Source organism: Coloeus monedula (assembly GCF_965178545.1).
Source record: "Coloeus monedula genome assembly, chromosome: 18".
NCBI lineage: Eukaryota > Metazoa > Chordata > Aves > Passeriformes > Corvidae > Coloeus > Coloeus monedula.
The window spans coordinates 14,013,574-14,036,598 of record NC_138798.1 but is presented as its reverse complement, the minus strand read 5'-3'; the positions used below and the strand labels follow the sequence as shown (position 1 = coordinate 14,036,598).

Here is a 23,025-nt window from a genome sequence, read left to right as displayed (position 1 = left end):
TGGACACGGGGGGCTCCCTGTGGGGCAGGAATCACCCCAAACTGCCCTGTTTCCCCCCCTGCATTGCAGAGAAGCTGCTGGGAACCTCCTGGCAAATCATCCCGGTATTTCAAAGGGGTCCAGGGAGACCCTCCTCTTTCTTCCCAGCCCATCCACCCTCCCTGGAGCAGCCCCACATCCCGCTGCAGGGCCAGCTCCTGCTCTGCAATCCCTCCCTTGGCAGGGCTCACCAGCATGTACACCCCAGGGAGACCCCTCATCTAAGTCCCTCCAAGTGATTGCTTTACAGGGAAAACAAATCATAGTCACAGACTGGTTTGGCCTGGAAGGGCCCTTAAACATCATCCCATCCCACCCCCTGCCATGGGCAGGGACACCTTCCACTGTCCCAGGCTGCTCCAAGCCCCAATGCCTGACTTTGGGCACTGCCAGGGATCCAGGGGCAGCCACAGCTGCTCTGGGAATTCCAGCCCAGCCCCTCCCCACCCTCCCAGGGAACAATTCCTTCCCAAGATCCCATCCAGCCCTGCCCTCTGGCACTGGGAAGCCATTCCCTATCCTGCCCCTGCAGTTCCTTGTCCCCAGTCCCTCTCCAGCTCTCCTGGAGCCCCTTTAGTCCCTGGAAGGGGCTCTGAGCTCTCCCTGGAGCCTTCTCCTCTCCAGGTGAGCACCCCCAGCTCTCCCAGCCTGGCTCCAGAGCAGAGGGGCTCCAGCCCTCGGAGCATCTCCTCCTCTGGTCTCACTCCAGCAGCTCCACGTAATTCTGATGTTGGGGACCCCAGGGCTGGGGCAGCTCTGCAGGTGGGGTCTCACCTGAGCGGGGCAGAGGGGCAGAATCCCCCCCTCCCTGCTGCCCACACTGGGAGATCAGCCCAGGACAGGGGGGTTTGGGGTCCCAGCACACACGGCCAAGATATGGCCAGCCCTCACCCACCTGTCTTTTGCAGGGTTTCTACATACAGGACCTCCTCCCCTAAACGAGGTAGTTTGGGTTCTTCCTGGACACCCGTTCATGTTCGTTAAGTTGGGTTTTACAAACAGCACAGGCAGCAACAAGCTGCAGAGGAGAGAAACCAGCAAGTGGCCAGTGAGGAAGGTAGAGGTGGACACCAGGGCAGGGGTACAACTGCACAAGCTGCTGCTGAGAGCAAGGGCTGTGTGTTAGAAGGACCGGCTGTTTGGCTTACCCCAACACATCACTTACCTATTTTATTTCCTCGAGGGCTCCACAGGAATCATGCTGAAGACTTGAATACTCATGGCCTCCCTGCTCCCCTGGGCAACTGGCCTGGCTGAAGCTGAAGAATCTCCACAGCCGCGGTTCAGCATCATTTGAAACGCAGCCTTTGAGCACCAAGGTGTGTTGATACTGGAGAGGAGTTGAGCCAACTTCATGTCCTCCCCAAAACGCCACCAAAGTGGCAGCTCTCGGCCTGTGGTGGCTGCAGGACGTGGGTGTGATTCAAGCAGCAAAACACCTTCCCAGCGGGTGTGGTGGGCACGACAGCGGTGGGGCCACCCCTGCCCACCAGCTCGGCTTCAGATTTGGCCAAGAGAAAGGAAAAAAAGGTCTAAGCGGGGTACATCGGCCACCCAGAGCGGCCACTTCCATGGGCAACAACCCTCCCGTGGGAGCGGCTTCTCCCCGCGGGACCGGCCATGGCTGTGCGGGGGCTGAGGGCTCCCAGCGGGGCTCTGCGTGCCCAGCGGGACCCTGCCCTCACCCTGGCCACGGCTGAGGGGGCTCTGGGTGCCCAGCGGGACCCTGCCCTCACCCTGGCCACGACTGAGGGGGCTCTGGGTGCCCAGCGGGACCCTGCCCTCACCCTGGCCACGGCTGAGGGGGCTCTGGGTGCCCAGCGGGACCCTGCCCTCACCCTGGCCACGGCTGAGGCGGCTGAGGGCTCCCAGCAGAACCCAGACCCTAGACCCACCCTGCCGTCGCCGCGGCCTCGCTCGGCCGCCCGCGGCTCTCCAGAGCCAGGCCGGGCCCTTCGACCGCCATCGCGGTCCTCGTGTGGGGACCACAATATGACGGCCGCGGCCCCAAGGCCAGCTTCATCGCCGGCCCCAGCCCCGGCCCCGGTCCCGGCGGCGGCGGAACCTTGTGGCGGCGGAACGCGCGGGCGCGGGGCGCGGTTTCCGTGCCGCGCCGGGCCGGCCCCGCCGCCATGGCCGCGGTGCCCGCGGAGCGGGAGTGGCGCCGGCGGGAGGAGCGGGCCGGGGGGGCGAAGCGGCGGCGGCGGGAGGAGCCCCCTCAGGAGCCCTCGGAGAGGCCGGGAGAGCCCCCGCGGGAACCCCCGGCCGAGCCCGGGTACCTGGCGCTGGCCCGCGGGCTGCTGGCCGGCGGCGCTCCGGCCCGTCGCAGCCCCGCGCCCTCCCGCCCCGCCGGGGAGCCCGCGGGGGACGGAGCCAGCGATAGGGACGATCTGCTGGGGCAGCTGATCCGAGACCTGGTAGGGCTGCGCGGGGCCGGGGGCGGCTCTGGGGCTGTGCCCGGGACAGGCCGGCCCCAGGCGGGGCGGGCGGCCGCGGTGGGGCCGGTACCGGAGCACGCAGGGGGGCTCGGCCGAGGGGTCGCTGGGAGGCAGCGAGCAAAGGCAACGTTGAATTTGGGTTCCTTTGTGCTTGTTTACAACCTCAGCTTCTGGATATATATCCTCTTATAAAGTTTTAACCCTTCAAAATCTGCTGGTCCTATGTAATGGCACAGGGTTTGGGATTGTTGGGGTGTCATGTGCAGGGCCAGGAGTTGGGCTCGATGATCCGCGAGGGTTGCTTCCAACTCGAGATATTCCGTGGCTCTATGAAATAATATTTTTTTTTCCTCTTTTAAGATTTTTGTTATTTACTCAGGCAGTTTGATGCAAGTGCAGTAATTAAGGATATCCTGCCTTGTGACACAGCAGCGTAGTAAGAAAACAAGCTTTAATTCTTTAAATAAAGGAGTTAATTTGGAAATAGTCTTAAATACAGTTCTGAACCAGATAAAAGTTATTTTGGTAAATCCTCAATGCCATGGAGATTTTATTTACAGTATAGGAAAACTAGGGGGGAAGCCCATTTTCTTATTTCTCACTAACCTCACTATGACTAATTACTCTTTGCTTAAAAAAATTAAAAGGAACAGATTAAATTTCTGTCTGCAAGGCACAAATTAATCCATTTACAGAATTAGTGCTCCATTAGCACACAGGAGCCCGAATCTGTCTCAGAGGGGCTGGTTGTATTTGAGTTTTGGATTCATTCCAGTGGACTTTTAGACAGTCTGGTGCTGACTTAACATCCCCGCTTCCTTGTGCTGAGGGCAAGCTGCTGGGATTTTTGGGCTGTGGGAAGACCTGGATCTGTCCCTAATGTTAGGATTGCATTAGAATGGAATCAATATGAGTTTGTGCTGTGTTCTTATGTCCAGTTTGCCTTCAGAACCTCAGGCAGATCCCAAGTCGGGATCATCCCCTGCCTCTGGGCACTTTCCTAACCTCCATTCCTTTGTTTCTTTGTAGGTCTCTTCTACAGCTACTCCTCATTTAAACCTGGACCCTTTGCAGCAAGAAAGTCGGAAAAAAAGGCAGTTCTGGGTTTATTTGAAGCAGGGTATAAACTGCTTGATCTTGCAGATCAGTTGATAAAAAGTCTGTATAGCTGTTGTTTGCTCTTTTCCCCACCTTTCCTTAAAACACCGTTGGTGTTGAGTGTTGTGTCAGCACTGCTGTGTCTGCAGGCCCTCAGTCCTTCCAGTGAGACCTCTGTGTGCATCCAGACAGCCCAGGATCTGCTGCTTGGACGTGAGTCAAGTCCAATTTGGAAGGAGCACATCCACAGTGGGTCCGTGCCTGAGCTCATAAGCCTGGAGCTAATAATCCTTGCCCAATGGCTCCTCTTATTTGTTTGGGCAGCCTGTGGCTCCAGAACGGTTCCGTGGCTCCTGGATCTGAGCGGGATCACATCTGGGCAGCTTGGAGCCTGCCTGCATGTGGCCATGGAGATGTTCCCTTTGTGTTTTCCTTCGGTGTCCCCGTTGGAAATGGATGGGATTTAAAGCACACGAAAGCAAAACAGTCTTCCTGCAGATCCGCAGCGGGGAGTGGAGCCAGCGGCCCTGGCGCACAGGGGAGGGAAAAGGAGCTGTTTGTGCAGGAAGACTGGGGGTACAGAGGGAGGGGAGCAGCAAGGTTGGCTGCAGGTCCTGCTTTAAGTAACTTTAGAACAAGTGGGAGGTTCCAGTGTGTATAAAGTGATGTTTTGTTGCTAAAAAGACCTGGTGGGAGCATTGCTCGTATTTGTGTTGTCTAAACACTTGTCTAGTGTAGAATATCTTTTGCATTAAAAACCACACCACCACATTATGTAGTGATTTTCCTGACTAACTCTGCTTTAAATAAACCCAGAATATCCTTTCTATTCTACTTTGGTGCTGCAAAGGGCCCAGATTTGAGTGAGAAGGAGTAGTTGTAGAAGAGACCAACAAAGAAACAAGGGTGTGAGGATTAGGGAAGTGCCAAGAGGCAGGAGATGATCCTGCTTTGAGATCTGCCTGAGGTTCTGAAGGCAAACAGTGGAGCTGGGTTTTAACTGAGCAGCCAATTTTGTGCATGAGGATTGGTAGACAATGATCAGGAGCACTTGGGGGGGAGACAGAAACCAGAGAAAACATCAGAGAGCAAAACTGATGCATAGAAATGGTCAGAATCAGCTGATTTTACTCATTTTCTTTCACGTAGTATAAAAATTTTGAATGTCCAGACAGGATAAGAGAGAAGACAAATCTTCTTGTGATAACTGCAGAAAGAAGATGTAATAATTATGTAGTTAAACCAAACAAAATACATCTAGGAAAAATCTGTGTGCTGCATTTAGCTGTTAGCTTAAATTGATGGATTTGGCTTTAAATTTTTGTTTGAGATGCTCAATCAATTAAAGGAGGAACGTTTCATATTAAAAAGACATTTTTATGTTACTAATGAAAGAAACTAACATGATCTCTGTTCAGTTTTATTTAAAATACTTGTTCATTTTTCCATCATGTGGGTTTGAAATCTTGTAAATGAAATTCATAATGGGCATATGTCTTCAAAGTGCTTATTTATTGGGTCTTTTTGGCACTGAAACCTTCGCCAAACTGTTTTACTAGAACTGGTGTCTTGCCTTTCTCTGCCCTTTGAAGGGCCATGAAAGGGGGGAGAGGCAGAAATGGAGCTGTGATGGCACTGAGGACTCACCATCCCTTCCCCACACCATGGTAATGTCTCCTGCTGTCAGACTCTGTTAAAGAAGCCTCACAAATTATTTTCTCCTTTTTCCTTTCCAGAATGAAATCAATGAGGTTCCTTTCTTCGATGTCCAGCTGCCTTACGAGCTGGCACTGAAGATATTCCGGTACCTGGGCAAGGCTGAGCTGGGAAGGTGTGCTCAGGTAAGTGCTGCTGGCAGTTTGCTGCTCTGATACCACTTAAAATTGGCAGAAATGGTGAAAAAACAGGCACCTCGATGTAGGGCAGGGGGGTGGTAGCCCAAGGAACTCAGCTGGTTGTGCTTTCACTTACAGGAAACAGTTCCAAAGCTGAATATTGAAAAAGTAATGGTACATGAGCTGGGTTTACAGCTGCACTTGAGCAGAGTTAAATAAAACATCTGTGGCTTGGGCAGAAGCGAAGCCTTAAAATTAAAAATAAATAGTGCAAAGATATTTTGATTCAAGTGAGTGTGTTTAGAAGCATTTTTGATTCAAGTGAGTGTCTTGCTGCAGTATTTAGAGCTCAGCACTTGGCAGTGCTAAGGGCATGGCAAGAGCTGCTCCTCCCACTTTCCAGTGTGAGATTTGAACCACAGACACTGGAGTAGTAACTTTTTGTCTACAGTATTTTCACGTGAGGCTAAATTCTTGAATGACCCTGATTTCCTCCCCCCCAGCCCTGCAAGGGGTTTATATTTTTATTTTCTGATACTTTCAGATAATGCTCTCAGCAGTCAGTACTCAGGCATGGTCTGTAATTTATGTATAATTGTAAACTGCCTGTCTCTTCAATAGCTTTACTGAAACACACTGCATTCTGCTTGGGGTTGTTCAGCCCACACTGTTGGGCCTTTTATTTCCTTTCTTCACACACTGAATGATGAACCCCCTCTCTGAATGAATCTTCAAAGCAAACTTAATTGGCAAGTGCTGATTACCCTGTGAAGTCAAGCAGAATATTGTGGCTATAATTCCAGCTTGTCCCATGGCCACTGTTTTGGGTTCCAGGTTGGTGTTCATTAACTCTGACATACAAAGCACATCTTGCAACTTCACAAAAATCCAACCAAAGCCATTCTTTGTGTTACAAACAGTGTAAGGCATGGTTTGAGTGGAAGAGGAAAATGTTAATGTGTGAAAAGTGAGAAGTGACAGACAGGGTCTGTTGAGGATGGTAAACTAAACAGAAATATTCTGCAAATGGCCCAGGCTTCAAAAGGAAATTGGGCATTTAATGTTCAGTGTGAGTGTGTTGTGGTGTTAAATAGCTACAAGTGGCTATTGCTTAAATCTTTGACTTGCTAATGCCTTTTAGGAACGGGGACTGTTAAAAGAGAATTAATTCCCCGTGCAGGGCTGCTGTTGCAGAGGAGAAAATTCTCTAGGATTATTTTTTGATGCTGTCCAGGACACTGAAGCTTTCAGATATGCTCACGTTTCTGTCCCTTGAGGTACTGCCATCAGTAAAGGTCACAGCCCATGACATGGCACAGGATTGCATTTTTGAGGTGGATTAGTTTAAATCTTTCACTCTCTTTTTCCTCCCTCTTTAGGCATGATCAGTTTACCTCATGGCATAATGAAAACATTGGCTGGTGGAGGGCTGCTCCTTTTCCCTGTGCTTGGGGCTGCACTGGATTTCTCTCTCCTTCACTTTGCTTTTTAGCTTGAACCTGTTCTCATAAGATGTGTTCTAACACTGACACAATTTTCCACATTTCTCATTCTCCTCTTCCCAAGTCATTGTTCCTTTGTGGCAGCTGACAGGTAGCTGAGCAAGTGCCCAGTGTTTTACAGGGCTTTCCCAATCAGATGAATATGCAGTGCAGAGCTGGCTTCTTTTTAAGTGTTCAAATAAAAAGCAGAGCCATAAAAATAAATAGCATTTTCATTTTTCTCTTGGTGGTTTTGTTTTTGAAGGGGGGGAGCCCTCTTCTGTTGCATGGAAAACCCTGCTGCTTTATGGCGTTATCCTAGAAAGGGTTTTTTTATTAAGGTGCCTTGGGATTTCAGTGAAATTGGGCCAGTTGGTGGAATTGGCATCATGATCCATGTGAGTGCCTTTGGAGAAAACCTGTTTGCTTAGTTCTTTATGCCAAATTGGTAACCAGCTAACAGCAAAGGAGCCTGACTGCAGAGCCTCTCTGAGATTTAATCACACCACAGACTGTCTGGAGAACTTTAATTTCACCTTGATATTTCCCTCTCCCTCACTCCCCCACAGCTTTTCTTTGATTTTTGGAATTTGGCCTATAAAACACAACCTGTCTGTGTGGCACTGGAAATACAAAAGCCTGTAAATAGCAGTGTCCTCAGTGCCTGAGCTCTGGTGGGTCTGCAGTAGGGGGCTGACATTCAGTAGCACTCACCAGACCAGTCCCCGTTGATATCCCACATTTGGAATTCAGGGAGGAAATCCAGGGCTTCATGTAGCACAGAACAGACCAGAGTGATGCAGAATTTTCCCCTGTGAGCACCTTTTGATTGTGTTCAGACCACTGGCAGAAATATCTGTGCCATGAGTGACTCTCCTGTGAGCATGAGCAGGTTTGGGAACAGTCACTCCCTCCTCCTGGTCGTGATGTAGGGGGAAAGGAAAAACCATCCCTTGGGACACCACAAGTGTGACAACCTGAAGTGTCCTTGGGTTATTTGGGGCTGATGCTGTAGGTACATTAATTTTACCTGTGGCCTGGGGACCTGGCCTTTATGGTGTCAGCTTTGGGATAAGGGGATGTGTCTGAATTCAGCAGCACTGAATTTTGGCAGTTTTGTTTCTGAACAGATCAGTGGGAAATTCCCATGACCTGTTAGGTTTTCATCTTAGAGAAGGTTTAGAAGTGTTTACCAACACAGGAATTGTGTATGTATCTGGGGCAAGGGAGACTGTTTCTAGGAATTTAGGAGTGAATTGTCGTGCATAAATCAAGAGTTTCATCTGCTTGCCTCCAGGGCTTCTGGGATTGTCAAACTGTTGAGGCTTTAATGTTTATACATTTACAAAAGAAACTTGAATGTATTTTTCTGAGCATGGTTTTGCATCAAGGTTGTTCATGGGTAGAAGCAGTCATCCATCCTCCTTGTGATTCGCAGAGAGAGCAGAGAAATGGATGGATAAGGATATCCCTGCCTTGGGCTGATCCCCCAGCAGGGGAGATTCTGCCCCTCTCCCTCACTCAGGTGAGACCCCCACCTGCAGCTCTGGGATCCCCAGCACAGGAAGGACCTGGAACTGCTGGAGTGAGACCAGAGGAGGAGCTGCTCCCAGGGCTGGAGCCCCTCTGCTCTGGAGCCAGGCTGGGAGAGCTGGGGGTGCTCACCTGGAGAGGAGAAGGCTCCAGGGAGAGCTCAGAGCCCCTTGCAGGGCCTAAAGGGGCTCCAGCAGAGCTGGGGAGGGACTGGGGACAAGGCATAGAGGGACAGGACACAGGGAATGGCTTCCCAGTGCCAGAGGGCAGGGCTGGATGGGATCTTGGGAAGGAATTGTTCCCTGGGAGGGTGGGGAGGGGCTGGGCTGGAATTCCCAGAGCAGCTGTGGCTGCTCCTGGATCCCTGGCAGTGCCCAAGGCCAGGCTGGACATTGGGGCTTGGAGCAGCCTGGGACAGTGGGAGGTGTCCCTGCCCATGGCAGGGGGTGGCACTGGGTGGTCTTTAAGGTCCTTTCCAGCCCAACCCATTTTGTGCTCAGGGCTGTGAGCAGAAAGGATGAGCAGCTTCCATCAGAATGGGTTTGGATTAAACACTCCTTGGCACTGTTTGCTGTACTGAGCTCAAAGTCCAGCTAGCTCTAATTGAGGCCCCTGGTCTCAGCAAATGAGCCTTGACTCTGCCTTTGTGTGTCTGGGGAAGAAAATAAACCTAGTGAAATAAAAACCATTATCAGATGCAGAGGGATGAATAAACCTTCATTAGGATTTGAGCCAGTTGATTTAGATGGGATTAGAAGAAATTTTGAATTTGATGGAAGAGGTGGGGTTTTTTTAGGGGGAAAAATATCCCCCAGGGGCAAAACCAAATAGCAAAGCCTATGTCAGCAAAAGCCTTTGAAGTCCTTCAGAACATTATTACTTGCTGAACTATAAAATATAAAACTGTCCCTATGTGGAGCTCAGGGGAACCCAAACTTTCTTTGCTGAGAACAGTTGTAAAAAGATAATAGGAACACTGAAGACAAAATTGAAGTCAGGACTCCAGATCTATAAACAAGTCTGTAAGATGTTGTCATTGATCCTTTCTGGAGTTTCTGTGTAGTTTAGATTTGGAAAGAGTTTTAACAAGAGCTTTGCACATCTCAGCTCCTCTCCAACACCCAGCGTTTGGGTGCACATGAATAAAGCCATAACGCCCTGGCTTTGGGGGCCTCACCTGAAACTCCAAGTCAAGCAGATCTAATAAAGCTGACTTGAAGCCAAGGGCTGGTTTTAATGCTGCAGCCCACAGTGGTGCTGTAAAGTGAAATGCTTGAGACTCTTTATTAGTGATTTTGTGCAGCTGAGCCTCGCTCAGTGGGGTTTTACAAGGGGTTGGCATGCGAGTTTGGGGCTGTAAGAAAAGGCTGGGTTAGGGACCCTTTGGAAATCCAGGCTTGTAAAACAGCAGGGTTCGCTGTAATTTGATTGAAAAAAAATCAGGATAGGATAGGATCTTTATTCCCCCTGAAAGCTGAAAAGGCAGTCAAGATTTTATGTAGCTTCCCCCCCCCTTTTCTTTTGTTTTACTGTCTTTATAAAATGCTTTTAAGACCCTGAAACTTGAAAGGTCTGTGCAATATTGTCTGTTTTGGCAGACTCAAAGGTGTGTGTTTATTTTTGATTTTTATTTTGGAAAGCCAGGCAAAAGCTGGCCTGGTTTGGCTGTGCTTCCCTGTGCGTGTGCTCAGCCTGTCCCTGTCAGGAAAATGTGCTGCTGTTTGGGGAGGGGGCAGAGGTTCTGCCTGGGGAGCTCCTCTCCTGCTCCACAGCTGCTCTTTTGGTGTGTCAGCAGAAAGCTGGTTTAGGTTTCTTTTTTTATTCTTGGAGCAATAATACAGATATTTATCCTACTTTCAAATCAAATTGAGAGCAAATTCCTAATGGTTTGAATTTGGGATTGCCTCTTTTTGGTGCTTTTGATATTGCTGAGTGTGTCCCTCTAGGGACAGGAGCACTCAGCACTGCTTTTGGGTGCCAGGGTGATGTGTATTGCTGGAGAAGCCTCAGTGCTGGTTCTGTCATTTCAGGGCATTGTTTTTGCCCTGTGCAGGTTGTTTCCTTTGTCAGAGGATGGAAGGGGATTGTCTTCTCCCTGCCAATTTGCATCGAGGCCTCTGGGTGATTAAGAACATTCATTCTGCTGCATTTGGATATTCCTATTTGAGCACTGCTCTTCTCTGTAGGTCTCAAATCTTAAAAACACTTGCAGGTGACTCAGATCACCCCTTTTTTCATCATATTAAACATTTTATGTGTGTGTGTGACTATGGAAGAAATGGCAAATAAATATAAAGGTCCTGGGAGAGTTTGTGTCCATGGGACGCTTGGATTCTTGGCATAATCTGGGGACCGAAACAAACATTAGATGCTTAATTGTAACTTACTAAAAATGATGTCAGTCTCAGAAGGTTGTTTTAATCTTTTTAGAAACAGAGCACAATTGATTGCTGTTTTCACCAGTCATGGCTTTCATTGGTTACGTCTGTTTTTTTAAATTAAGAATTACAGAGGGAAAAAAAAAAGCTACTTAAGTTGGCTCTTACCTCTTGAATCTTTAATTCTGAGCCCACAATTGATTGTGATGAAGCTGTTCTCTCTGGAATGGGCAGCAACTTGAGGCTGCTTGAAAAACTTAATAATTCATTCCTATTTATGCATACTGTAATACAATAGGTTATAAATCACTAATGTCATAGCCCTAATCAGGCATTGTCAGTGGGACTTCAGAGATATGGTGCTGTGATCTGAGAGGGTTTCTTAGCTACAAATATGAAAATAAATTCATCTTTTTGCTCTAAGCTCACAATTCCATCCTAATTGTTTTCTTGCTGCTTTTCCCTTCAAAATTTTCCAGTACCCTGATATTGGAGGTTGACAGTGTGGCCACTAAGCTGGTGTCCATGCTGTGAGTATAAACTCAGTTACTTCCCAAAGAACCCACAGAAAACAAGCCTTTTGTTAAAGGTTTGGGGTTTTTATTCACTCAGTTGTATAAAGAGTGAACAAATATATTTGTTTAAGTAAGAATTTCGTCTCAGTGCAGGCCGGTATTGATTTATATATTTATATTTCAGATGCTATTTAATGTTTTATATTAAATCCAATTTTTACTTAAAAATTTATGAGAGATCCATATAAAAACCTCGATTTCTAGGTCAGCAGGACATGGAAAATCCTTGCAGAAGACGAAGTGTTGTGGTACCGACTGTGCCAGGAGGAGGGATACCTGTTGGATACGAGCATCTCCGACCATTCCTGCTGGAAGCTTGCCCTCAAAAACTGCAGAGCCAGAGAACACATGTTGAAAACCAACTGGAAGGTAGGAGGGAATTTCCTTAAAGGGACCCAGGTGCTGTGGAAAAATGGCAACCTGGCTCAAGCAAGTTGGAGAGGAGAGTTGGTGGTGTGTATTGCAGCTCCTTTTTGCCACTTGAAAGGTGCTGGGGGGTTTTTGGGATAGATGTGTTTTCTCTCAGCAGCAGGAACAAAGCTGGGAGTTTCCCAGCAGCAAAGTTTGGTGGGTGAAGCAATGGGAACACACCAAGCCCTGTGTCCTCTCTGCAGAACCGCGTGGGTGCCGTGAGCCAGCTGCGCTACGAGCCCGGCAGGGTCCTGTGTGACGTCCACTCCTGCGACGGAGTCGTCATGGCCGGGTGAGCACCGGGCTGGGCACTGCCCCCTGCACCTTTAACGGAGTGTGTAATGCCCACTGCACCTTCTGTAGAGTGTGTAATGCCCACTGCACCTTCTGTAGAGTGTGTAATGCCCCCTGCACCTTTATAGAGTGTGTAATGCCCACTGCACCTTTATAGAGTGTGTAATGCCCCCTGCACCTTCTGTAGAGTGTGTAATGCTCCCTGCACCTTTATAGAGTGTGTAATGCCCACTGCAACTTCTATAGAGTGTGTAATGCCCACTGCACCTTCTATAGAGTGTGTAATGCCCACTGCACCTTTGTGAAGTGTGTAATGCCCACTGCACCTTTAACAGAGTGTGTAATGCCCCCTGCACCTTTATAGAGTGTGTAATGCCCACTGCACCTTTATAGAGTGTGTAATGCCCACTGCACCTTTGTGGAGTGTGTAATGCCCCCTGCACCTTCTGTAAAGTGTGTAATGCCCACTCCATCTGCACCAGGCTGTGTAAATCCCACTTCGCTGTTACCAGAGCGTGTAAAGCTTGCTCCATCCTTAGCAGGCTGTGTAGTGCCCACTGCACCTTTATGAAGCTGTGTAGTGCTCGCTCCACCTTTGCCAGGCTGTGTGATGCCCACTCCATGTTCACCAGGCTGTGTGATGCCCACTCCATGTTCACCAGGCTGTGTAATGCCCACTCCACCTTCACCATCTGAAATCTCAGGTGCTTCTTTTAGCAAATTCAAAAGCAACACCTGTTTGAAGCATAAGAATGGATTCACCTGCAGTTCCTGAGACAGGCTGTCCTGAAGTGACTGATAAGGATGGTTATCTACAACTTCTCAGCAGCTCAAATTTTTATGGAACTATTCAAAAGTGATCTCATGTATGAGTAGTCCCTGTAAAAGCTCAGGTGTTTTCTCATGAACTCCATCTATTGTTTTGCTGTGGAAGCCCCCCAGAATGTATGAAACATTTTACAAATCTACTGAAAAATGTCCCTTTTTAAATGTTTTTCTATAAAAATCTCTTAATCACAAGGATATCTTGTCACAGCACACAAAAATAACTTTAGAAGGACTGTTACTTTTCTCCATTCTTACTTAAAAGACAACCTAGGAGGAAAATAACCCACCCAAAAATAGGTAAACTCAAACTTCTCTTTTCCTAATACAGAAGTTTTCTGGACCTTGATTTAATATTAGGTAGTCATTTGGTTTAGGCTCTTAAATACAATTTTAAGAGCCTCACAAATTTTTGGAAGAGGTTGCAGTGATTCTCTCAATAAGTGTGAGGCTTTACTGTGTTCTGTTTGAATTTCACAGGTTCAGTAGTCAGCAACCCTCCAGAAATCCCATGAGTAAATAAAAATTATGATAACCTGGGGAGCTGGGACACTGTCCTTGGTGTACCAGAGTTCCATGGTTTATGGTAGCACTTCATGTTAATGCTGTGGGATTAGAGAAAACTACTTCTAAAATACTTTAAAATTCACAGACTGGTTATAAGAAAGGTGCCTTGAAAACCTTCATCCATGGAAATGCTTTTGAGTGCTCTTGGACTGCTGAGAGTAGAAACCTAAACCATCAGACAGCAAACCCCACTTGTCTCCATGCTGCTGCCAAAACCTCCAGCTCTTCTTTTCCTTTATTTTCTCCATTGTATTTATATCCAAACATGCAGCAGATAGGAGTTATGCAGATTAAATTACATTTCTTTAAATATTAATAAACAAAGGTTATTAATCTCATATTAAACTCAAATAGTCCATGGTTTAGCTTGGGGTATTACAGAAGCTGGGTTCACATGGTTCCACACGCTCTTTTCATATTGGTTGTCTGGTTCCTCCAGTATCTCCTGATTCTCTTGGTGAATTTACATCAGAGATGTGGTAAATTAAATAATTGAGGTTCCTGAAAACAGGTGAGCAGGTAAGAGACCACTGAGGGAAAAGCTGCATGTGTGTATCCTTTAGAAAAAGCAATGTTCACTTAAATGACTTTCCAGTGATTTCTCTGAAAAATGAATTACCTCTTTATGAAGCTGTGAGCATGTATTTGATAAAACAACATGGGGGAATCAGAATTCAGCTGTTTGAATTTAGCTGGTTAGTAAATGAAAAGTTTAGAGTATTAGAACACAAAAATTGTTATATTCTTTGCTGTTTAGTGCTTGTCCTTCACTCTGCTTTGTCTCTTAATTAGATAAATGGTAAATATCAAACAAGGGGACTTCAAGTTGTAACTAAAACTTCCAAGGACATCAGCAAATTGTGCAGGGAAATACTTTATGTGCACTTGGGAGGTATTTAGGATGTTGAGGAATTTGTTGGGGTTTTGTTGTTTGCTGTGTTTTTATTTTTTAAATCCAACCATAACCATCCCCTGTCTCTCCCAGCTTATAAAATTGTACTTAATGGCATTGTGCTTTCAAACTTGTCATAAAAGTGTAATGAATCTGGTGATCAATAGCAAACTGTTGCGTTCTTTCAGTACTGAAGAAGTAATTTAATAGCTGAGGTTTACAAAGTCAATTCTCCTCTCAGTATAAATATCAATTATCTGTTATGTTTAATGATTCTCTCTCCAGTTTCACAAACACTTGTGTGTTCAGCTTTGCATGGGAATAATCAGTGATTACAGAGGGACTTGTGTGTCTGAGCTAAGCTGGGCTGTGAGTTTGCAGGGCCTGGGAAGTCAGTGGTGCTGCAAATGCTAATCCAGAATTGTGGGGCATTTCCCAAGGTTTTTCTATGCAGTGGCTTGGGACATCACTTATCTTTCTTCTGTCTCAGTTGCTGCACTAGAGGCTCAGGGCTGCTCAGTTTTCAGCAGGTTTTTTGGTTGTAACTCCCTCAGCCAATTCTGGGGCTCCAGCCCCCTCCCCAGCTCCGTTCCCTTCCCTGGACACGCTCCAGCCCCTCAAGGTCCTTTTTGTCCTGAGGGGCCCGGAACTGAACAGAGGATTGGAGGTGCCCCAGGAGTGCCCAGTGCTTTGCCCTGGGACACCCAGGTGCCTTTTGCCTTCTTGCCCACCTGGGCACACCTGGGCTCGTGTCCAGCTGCTGTCACCAGCACCCCCAGGGCCTTGTCCGCCTTGTGCAGCCACTCCTCCCCAAGCCTTTAGCATTCCATGGGGTGACAGTGGCTCAGGGTAGGACCCAGCACTTTGCCTTGGTGATGTTCTGCTCCACAGCTTTCCCTGGCACTGAGCTCAGGCTGACAGGCCAGTATTGTCCTGGATCCTCCTTCCAGCCCAGCTTCTACTGGGCATCACAGCTGGCTGCAATCCCCTGGGTAAATCACCTCCCTGCTGGGTGAGCTCTGTCCCCGCTCCCTCAGTGCCCTGGGGCAGATCCCATCCGGCCCCATGGGACTGTGTGTGTCCTAAGTGCTGCAGCAGGATCCCAACCATTTCCCCTTGGATCATGGGGACTTCATTCTGCTCCCTGTCCCTGTCTTCCAGCCTGGGTATCCTGAGGACAGGAAGGCCTTAATTCCCTCAGCTTTTTCCTCATCCTTTTCCTCATCCTTTGTCACTGTTTCTCCCTGATCCAATAAAGATGGAGATTCTCCTCAGCAGTCCTTTTGTTGCTGATGTATTTATAGAAACATCTTTAATTCTTTTTCTGGCAGTAGCCAGATTAAGTTCTAGTTGGGCTGGTTGGAGAGAGGAGTTCTAGCTGCAGGGAGCAGGAATGCTGGGGCTGGTGTGTTTTGGGAATCTTGGACCAAGCCTGGAATCACTGATTGATTTGAACCCGTGCTCTGCTGGGCCTGATCTTGTGATCTTCACTGTCCTGCTTCAAATTCTGCTGCAAAGTGGAATCATTTTTATTTTAGTTGCTGTAGAGCTTTTGAATCTTTCTGCAAGGGAATTGATACAGGTTGTGGGCAGAGTGACTTAAACCAGCAGCTCTGGGTGTGATTTATAGAGGCACAGTTCGAACGCGTTCAGGAGCAGCTCTTTATTACTCTGTGAAGGAAGCAAAGACACACTACACAGAGAAATGCCCCTGTTCCATGCACTCTCCACTTTTCCCCACGCTGCTGCCCAAGCTGAAGCCAGGAGATGGCAGAGTATCAAGGATTGATTAAGTGCAACCTGAGCTGGGAGTCGAAGGTGGCTGCGAGCAGCTCCCCTTTGTGCGAGCGCCGCGCGGGTGCTGCCTGACATCAGATAATTCAATCTGGCCTGCACGCAGAGCTTCTTGTGTTTGTCATTAAAATTTCATCCCAGTGGTTACGAGGCTTGTTTTCTGGGTCAGCCCCTGAATCCCTTTTCATTTGAGCCAGTGGTGGTTGTGGTTACCTCACTCCCAATCAATGTTGTATTCGCCAGCCTTTCTACAGTTACACGTCTCGAAGGATCTTCTCTAAAGGGATGATGTTCTCCCCCTCATATTCGACTCAAATGGAGTTTCAGCCCTAAGTCAGAGCTTACTTAAAGCAATTATATAGCTGCTTGCTTGGCTTTTAGACATTCCTACTGGTGATGAGGCTCACTGTGTCTGATGCTGTCATTTGCCATACAGAATGCCTGGATTGCTTCACTTTCTTGTACTAAAATCTGAATTTATCTGGGGTTTTTTGAGCAAATGCATATTCAGACAGTAAAATTGCTACTTTTTTGCTATTTTTTTGTATTCTTGGCAATGTAGTCAGAGGTTGGGTCCTCCTGGACAGTGAGTGATCTCAGAACATGCATCTGGTCCTTGCTTGACCTTGTCGTTCCAGAGGATCCCGAGGTGTGACATGTCCGTGGCATGCTGTGAGACTGTTGCTGCCTGACTGGCTCTGAAATACTCACCTGTGGCTGTTCCTGAGCCCTGTGCTGACCTTGCCTTGTGCTGGTGGTGCCTCTGTCCCCTCATGGCTCACCCCTAAAACCACACCAAGTGGGCGTGAGGGGGATGTGTTAATTTTTTAATGCTTGCAGAAAGGGCACGGTGGCTTTACTGCTGCTGGTGGCTCTGAAAATAAAGAAACAGAAGAGGCCTAGAGTCAGACCACCCTTCCCAAGACCCAGAACTATAAAGTATCAGCTTTTCCTTTTTTTCTTCAGTTTTCCCTGACTGAAGGAAGAGTGGTGGCCTGTTAGTGAAGAGCTTGGCCACAAACCGGTTTAGCAGATGCTGTGAGGAGTCCCTGCACCTCTTACAGACTGGGAAATCAGCCCTGGCTTCTCTTGAAATTTTAATTTCAGATGTTTTCCTCCTTCCCCACTACTTACTGCCAGCTTTCCTTGAGATTTGAGGAGTTAGGGCTGGTGAGATTCATCTGCTGATTGCCTTGATAAGCCAGCAGTCACATTTCCTCCCCTTTCAGGGTGGAGCACACCTGGTACAGGTGGTGTTTCCCCAAGTGATGCTTGATAAAGGCAATGAGAAGCTAAGGAAGAACTTGCTGAATATCCTTTGTGGTTAGTTAGGGAGATCTGGATGTTTATTTCTCATGCTGACATCCTAAATGCTGAAATGATTTTATGCAGTTGTCTTCATTCTGGTGAGTCTTGTGGGAGCACTCACAAACAATTTGGGCCTTTCAGTTTAAGTCATTTTGAGCAACATCTACACACAAGTAGCTGCTCCTTTATGGTGAGTTCCTTTGTTCTCTTCCATCACCTCCCACTCCACTTTCCTCTTGCTCAAAGGTGACCTGCAAATGACTTTTTAGAAGCTGGGTTTGCTACTCTCTTTAGTTTCATAATGATGTGTGAAACTAGCCCAAAAGGCTTGAAAATACTTCCCTGCGCTTTTTAAAACTTCAGTCAACTCTCATCTAATTTGGATTTTTTGCTATAGGGCTTGTGGGTTATTCTCAAGGTATTTATTATTAGCTCTTGCATCTTAATTCAGTGTGCAGACCTGAGGAAACCAAAATATTAATTAGTAATGAAAATGAATCAAAGTTAACAAACTGAAGACTTCCAAAAGCCTGAATAAACTCCTGCCTTGTTTAATTGCTTAAATTTCACTTGTATGATGGCACAACTTTCTTAGGTTTCTCCCTCCCCTCGCAGGGACTGGGAGCCAAGGTGTCAAACAAAGCAGAAGGTGACAATCATTGCTTTTTTTTCTTCAGCCTTCCCCAAACCTTTTGTGCTCTCTTCACTCATCCTCACCACTGTTAAGGAGCAGTGTCAGGCCTCCTGTTTTCCAAGTGAGTCACCCTTGGAGGCCGCACACGGGAATGGGGAATGACATCACGGGTTGAGAGGGGTCGGGTGACAGACGGCACTTGGGTGAGGTTGTGTTAAGTGACAGCCAGGTTGGCTTTTCTGTCAGCTCCTGAAAAAGAGCCTTTCAGGTGAAACCAGGAGTAGAAGGCTGATGCTGACTCTTTGTGGAAGCTGCTTTTCCAGCCTGCCTGGCCGCTGAGCTGTTGCTTTACCTGCGGGGTTTGCTGCTGCAGGGATGTGCTCAGTGATGCCTTCAGTGTTCTCAGTCACAGGCAGTAATTTTGAGCTTGTAAATCCTGGTTTTCTACTAAGGCCATACAAACCCATCCTTCTTTCTACTAAGCTTCCTGAAGATTTCGTTTTTACTCTTTGGGTTGTCACCAGCAGTGCCTGGAGTTCAGGTGCTGCCTCTCCTCTCTGCTGCTTGCAGCGTGTTGCAGTTTGTGTTCCTTCCAACGAGCAAACAGATCGATTTACAGCGTCCTCAAATGGTGTTTTCTAACCTCTGTCTGCTACTGGAGCTATTGTTTTAGCTGTTGTTTGTCCTTTGTGACATAATAGGGCTGATGGAGCTGAGCCTTCCCAAATTCCATCATAATTCCTCCTGAATTCTTGTGGAAAAGATAATTTTTTTCTCCTGTACCCACAGTAATTTGTCTCCTTGGTAGAGCAGCTGCTTTAATTAATGGGCCTGGGCTGATGCAAGCCACTGGAACCTAGATCTAAGGGATGGGAGATTTTTGGCCTTAAAAACCAAATTACTAGAAACAGTTTGGCTTTTTCTAATTTCTGCTTCTATAAATGTTCATTAAATTGTTTTCCTTACAATACAACCCTTTGGCTTGTTTCTGTTCCCTTGGTATGACATTTGCATGCACTTAATATAGAAGGTGAGGCAGAGGCAGTGAGGATGGTGAAATGTTAATTTTGTTACACATAACAGAACTACACACTGCAGCAGCTTAACCCACTTTTTCGAGTGATAATTTCCTAAATAAGGCCCTGAAAACGAAGGTAGAAGCTCTCTGCAGCTCCATTTCTGTGAGGGCTCCACAGATGGGCGTGGGTTGGTAAATTGGAAAGTTGGGTTCTCAGCAGAAGAGTTTGGGAACTGATCATGAGGATGCTCAGAATGGATTTCCTACATGCTAAATCTAAAAGTGCTTCCAGATCCATTTTGGGACACATTAGTCACATTTTTCGTAGCAGCACTCGTATATCAAGCAACCCAAAAGAACATTTGGATGAAATCAGGGAGATTAATTTTCTACTCTGCATTCTTCTACCAGCATTAGGATTGTTTAAAACTCTGGTTTTGGTTTACCCCCATCTGTTTTCCCTTGTGTTTTATGGTGTAGCTTTCTGCTATGTAACAGAAAATTTTCTCTTCCCTGTTCCATTTGTGTTTTATTTTTGGCCATTGTTCTATTTATATTCCTTTCTGCCACGTAAAGTAGTTCTTTTCTGCTACCATTTGTTTTTCCTGAATCCTTTCCTTAAGGAATCCCTCAGCCAAGCTACCTGTTGGTTATAGTTGGCAAAATACTTGTATCCAAATACCTGGGAATGAGAACACAGGGAGAATTGAGAACTTTCACCTCTTCCAGTCTTTGAGGCACCTCACCCTGTGGTAGATGTTTGTAAGCAGTCCATCATTTATCCCTCACTTCAGAGGAGTACAAAGAAGGTGCTAGAATCCCTTTAATTCCAGTATCTTTAATTGTGATTGAGGTACCTCCCAACGTGCCACAGTTCTGATGGAGAGGTGTTTTGAAATTGGACATTTGAGTTACCACTGCCTCACTTGGGCCTTGGAGAGAAGATGAAGCTCAGGAGCAATTTGAACCGACTTGAAGGCGTTTGGGCTTGGGTTTGCATGTTTAATTGGGCTTTATTCTTGATCCTGCTGAGGGGGGAACTGACTGATACCTTAATTAAACACATGAAGGACTGGAGAGTTGCTTTTGGTGGAATAAGGATGAAAGCTCTGAGGTGCTTGTTGGAGCAAGACAATGCAAAATACTCATTATTTGACTTGCTTATCAACAGGCATCTGTTTAAACAGAGACTGTTACTGGAGCAAAATTCCTACTGACTTCAATAAAATGCATTGACATTGTAAGGACTTCATAATAAGATCTTTTGAGTATTAACAGATGGTCACTGACTGCCTGAAACAAAGTTGTTGGGGTTTTTTTTTTTTGGTTTGTTGATCACCGCAGGTATCTGGAAACTGAACAGACTTTGCCTTCTGGAAATCAGACCTGACTGTGAAACAAAGGGGGTTCTTTCTCCTTCCTTTTCCTTGCTATAATTTCTTTAGAGAAAATATGGAAAATGTAAACTGGTTTCTGATGTGCTTTATGAGAAGTCTTTGGTGACCGGCCCAACTTGGTGCAGCCAGCCTTGCCCTGGAGGGATGTGCTTGAGGCAACACCAAAAGTGAGTGGCACCAGCATCCTGTCTGAACAGAAACCCAGTGAGGGTCTCGTTGACCCTCAGGTTGGAAGTGAAATTCTGCAGTGCCAGCAGTACCCCAGCCATGAAGGAAAGCAGTTTGTCTTTGCTGCTGCCATGGACTGAACGAGCAGAGTCTCAACTGTTTGGAAAATGTTCCTGTTAACAGTTTTTCTTTTGTGTATTTGTCAGTTTATATATTAGTTGCAGTTGTACTTTGCACAAACACTAATTAGACAGCCATCAACACTCAGGGCCAAAGGCTTACTAACAATGCAACTGTGATAGCAGTGTCTTAATTGGTTGAGTATAATTGTCATTAGGCAACCATAAAGACATCTGGGGCTCTGGAGAGAGATCAGCCTCCCCCTCCTCCTCTTCCCCAAATTTGTTCTGGCTATTGCTATCCAACACAGTGGAGCTTTTTCAGATGAGATTCTGTGTTTTGACCAGTTTCCTGATGTTTTTCTCCTTATGAAATCGTCTGCCTCTTCAGCACCACTTCATTAGAGCCGTGCCCAGCCTCCAGCTCTGCTTCCTCCCACATGTGCTCTGCACTCCACCACCTGCTTCCCAGATACTCATGGTGGGGCAGCAGCAGCTTTTAACCCCCAGCTCCTTCTGCTTCCACTCATGTGAGAGGGCACGAGCAAAATGTTCATGTCATTACTGCCAATAAAAAGTAGTCAGAATGCTTTTGCTTAGTGAGTAGATATTTTTATTGTCTATGAATTTAATTTTCTCCAGTTTTTCTTTGCCATGTGCATTCCACCTATTGTTGCTCCATTTCAGCAAGGTTTTGATGCATCTCTGTAAAGCTTAAGCTGAATCTCCAGGCTAATTTTTACAGCTAGATCCATATCTGTCCAGAACCACAGAACTGGCTCGTTGAGGAGAAGTATATTTAGAAAAATACAGCTTGTCTTTCCTCCTGCTGCTGCTGCTTCTCATGTGTCTATACTGAAATATTCCGAAGAACGTGGGCAGAGTGGAATGTGAGTCCATCAAAGAAGCTGAGTTACTTGGGTGGAGAGGCTCTGTTGAACATCAGAGAAGGAGAAATGTGTCTGTGAGTAGGGAGAGCTGGGACCCAGGTGTGGTGTGGATGGAAGGAATCAGGGAAGGAGTATCAGGAGAGGGGGAAATTGGCCTGGTGAGCAACAGACTTCTTGTTGCTCCCTGTTGTGCTCAGGAGAGCAAGGCTTTGGACAGCCTTTCTAAATGAAATGAAGCAGGTGTGGTCTCTTATGGGGGTTATTTTAGGGTTTGGGGTTGGTCTGCTGGGTTTGCTCAGTGCAAGTGTCTTGTATCAGGTGTTGGAGTATCTACCTGCCCCTGCAATGATCAGCTCATGGCACCCATCAGGGGAAAACAGCAGCAGCTGAAAGCTCTTGGTAGCAGAGCAAATTAGGATGTGTGTTCATTGTTGTGTTAAACAGGAAGGGAGCTTTGAGGTGGTTTGGGTGTTTTTTTCACTCCAGCAGAAAGCTAAGTGGGCATTTCATTGCCATCTTGGTAGAAAAATCAGTAACTGAGGGGGTTTGGAGTGCTGTGCTTGTTCTTGGGCAGGACTTGCATCTGGGGTTATTTCATTGAGTGATCCCAATGAAGTTTTCAGGACAAAATGTAAAAGTTGTGGTGGGAAATGAATAGAGATTTTGAAATTACCTAGAAATAGTGCAGTGTGTTCTTCTCTCCAGCCATCTCTATTGATAGGGCAGATTTGCCAATTATCTGCAATAAAGCAGCCTTTTTATTTTTTTACAGCAAGGCAATGCTTTAATAGTTTGAAAGCCTTTTGTTGTGGTTACAAATTGAAAGTGTGGTGCTCTTTACAACAGCATTAAAAGCGGCGAGCTGAACCATTAAATTTTTTTTTTCTCCTCCTGAATTGGATTCATCTGTGTTTGAAATTCTTCCAGTTCAGTCCTGGTGCAGGCCCAGTGCACACTGGAAATGGGCAGTGGAGGAGCTGGTTTATGTCTCCCATTTCCCCAGGCTGGTTCCCTGCCCAGACTTGGAGCTCCACTTCTGTTCCCACCATGGTCTTGTGGAACATCTCTCCCAATCCTTCAGCTTTGCTGCGTGGGACTGCACTGGGAAGGGTGGGAATGGTGGGAAATGGGGGAGGAGGGATGCAGGAAGCCTTAGGAACCCTCCTGAGGAGCTTCTCCTGTGCTGGCACTGCGGGGATTTCTGGACAGCCACGGGGGAGGTTTGGTGGGCTCTTGCAGGGCTCTCCTGGCGCATGGAGTCTCCCTGGTCTGTGTCACGACAGGACTGCAGGGAGCACCAAGGCCAGGATGCTCTCAGGGATGGTTGGGCA

At 47.0% G+C, this 23,025-nt stretch overlaps 1 protein-coding gene across 1 annotated transcript in view; it reads left to right on the top strand.

Annotated features, from left to right (window-relative positions):
- The first annotated feature begins 2,170 nt into the window (after positions 1 to 2,170).
- The window catches only part of FBXW8 (F-box and WD repeat domain containing 8), a 51,545-nt gene continuing 30,690 nt past the window's right edge, over positions 2,171 to 23,025 (top strand). Inside the window, exons 1-4 of the mRNA XM_082293501.1 lie at positions 2,171 to 2,456; positions 5,312 to 5,416; positions 11,582 to 11,746; positions 11,992 to 12,080. Of these exons, the coding sequence (XP_082149627.1) occupies positions 2,172 to 2,456; positions 5,312 to 5,416; positions 11,582 to 11,746; positions 11,992 to 12,080 (644 nt within the window). The 5' untranslated portion in view covers position 2,171. The remainder of the gene's footprint in view (positions 2,457 to 5,311; positions 5,417 to 11,581; positions 11,747 to 11,991; positions 12,081 to 23,025) is intronic.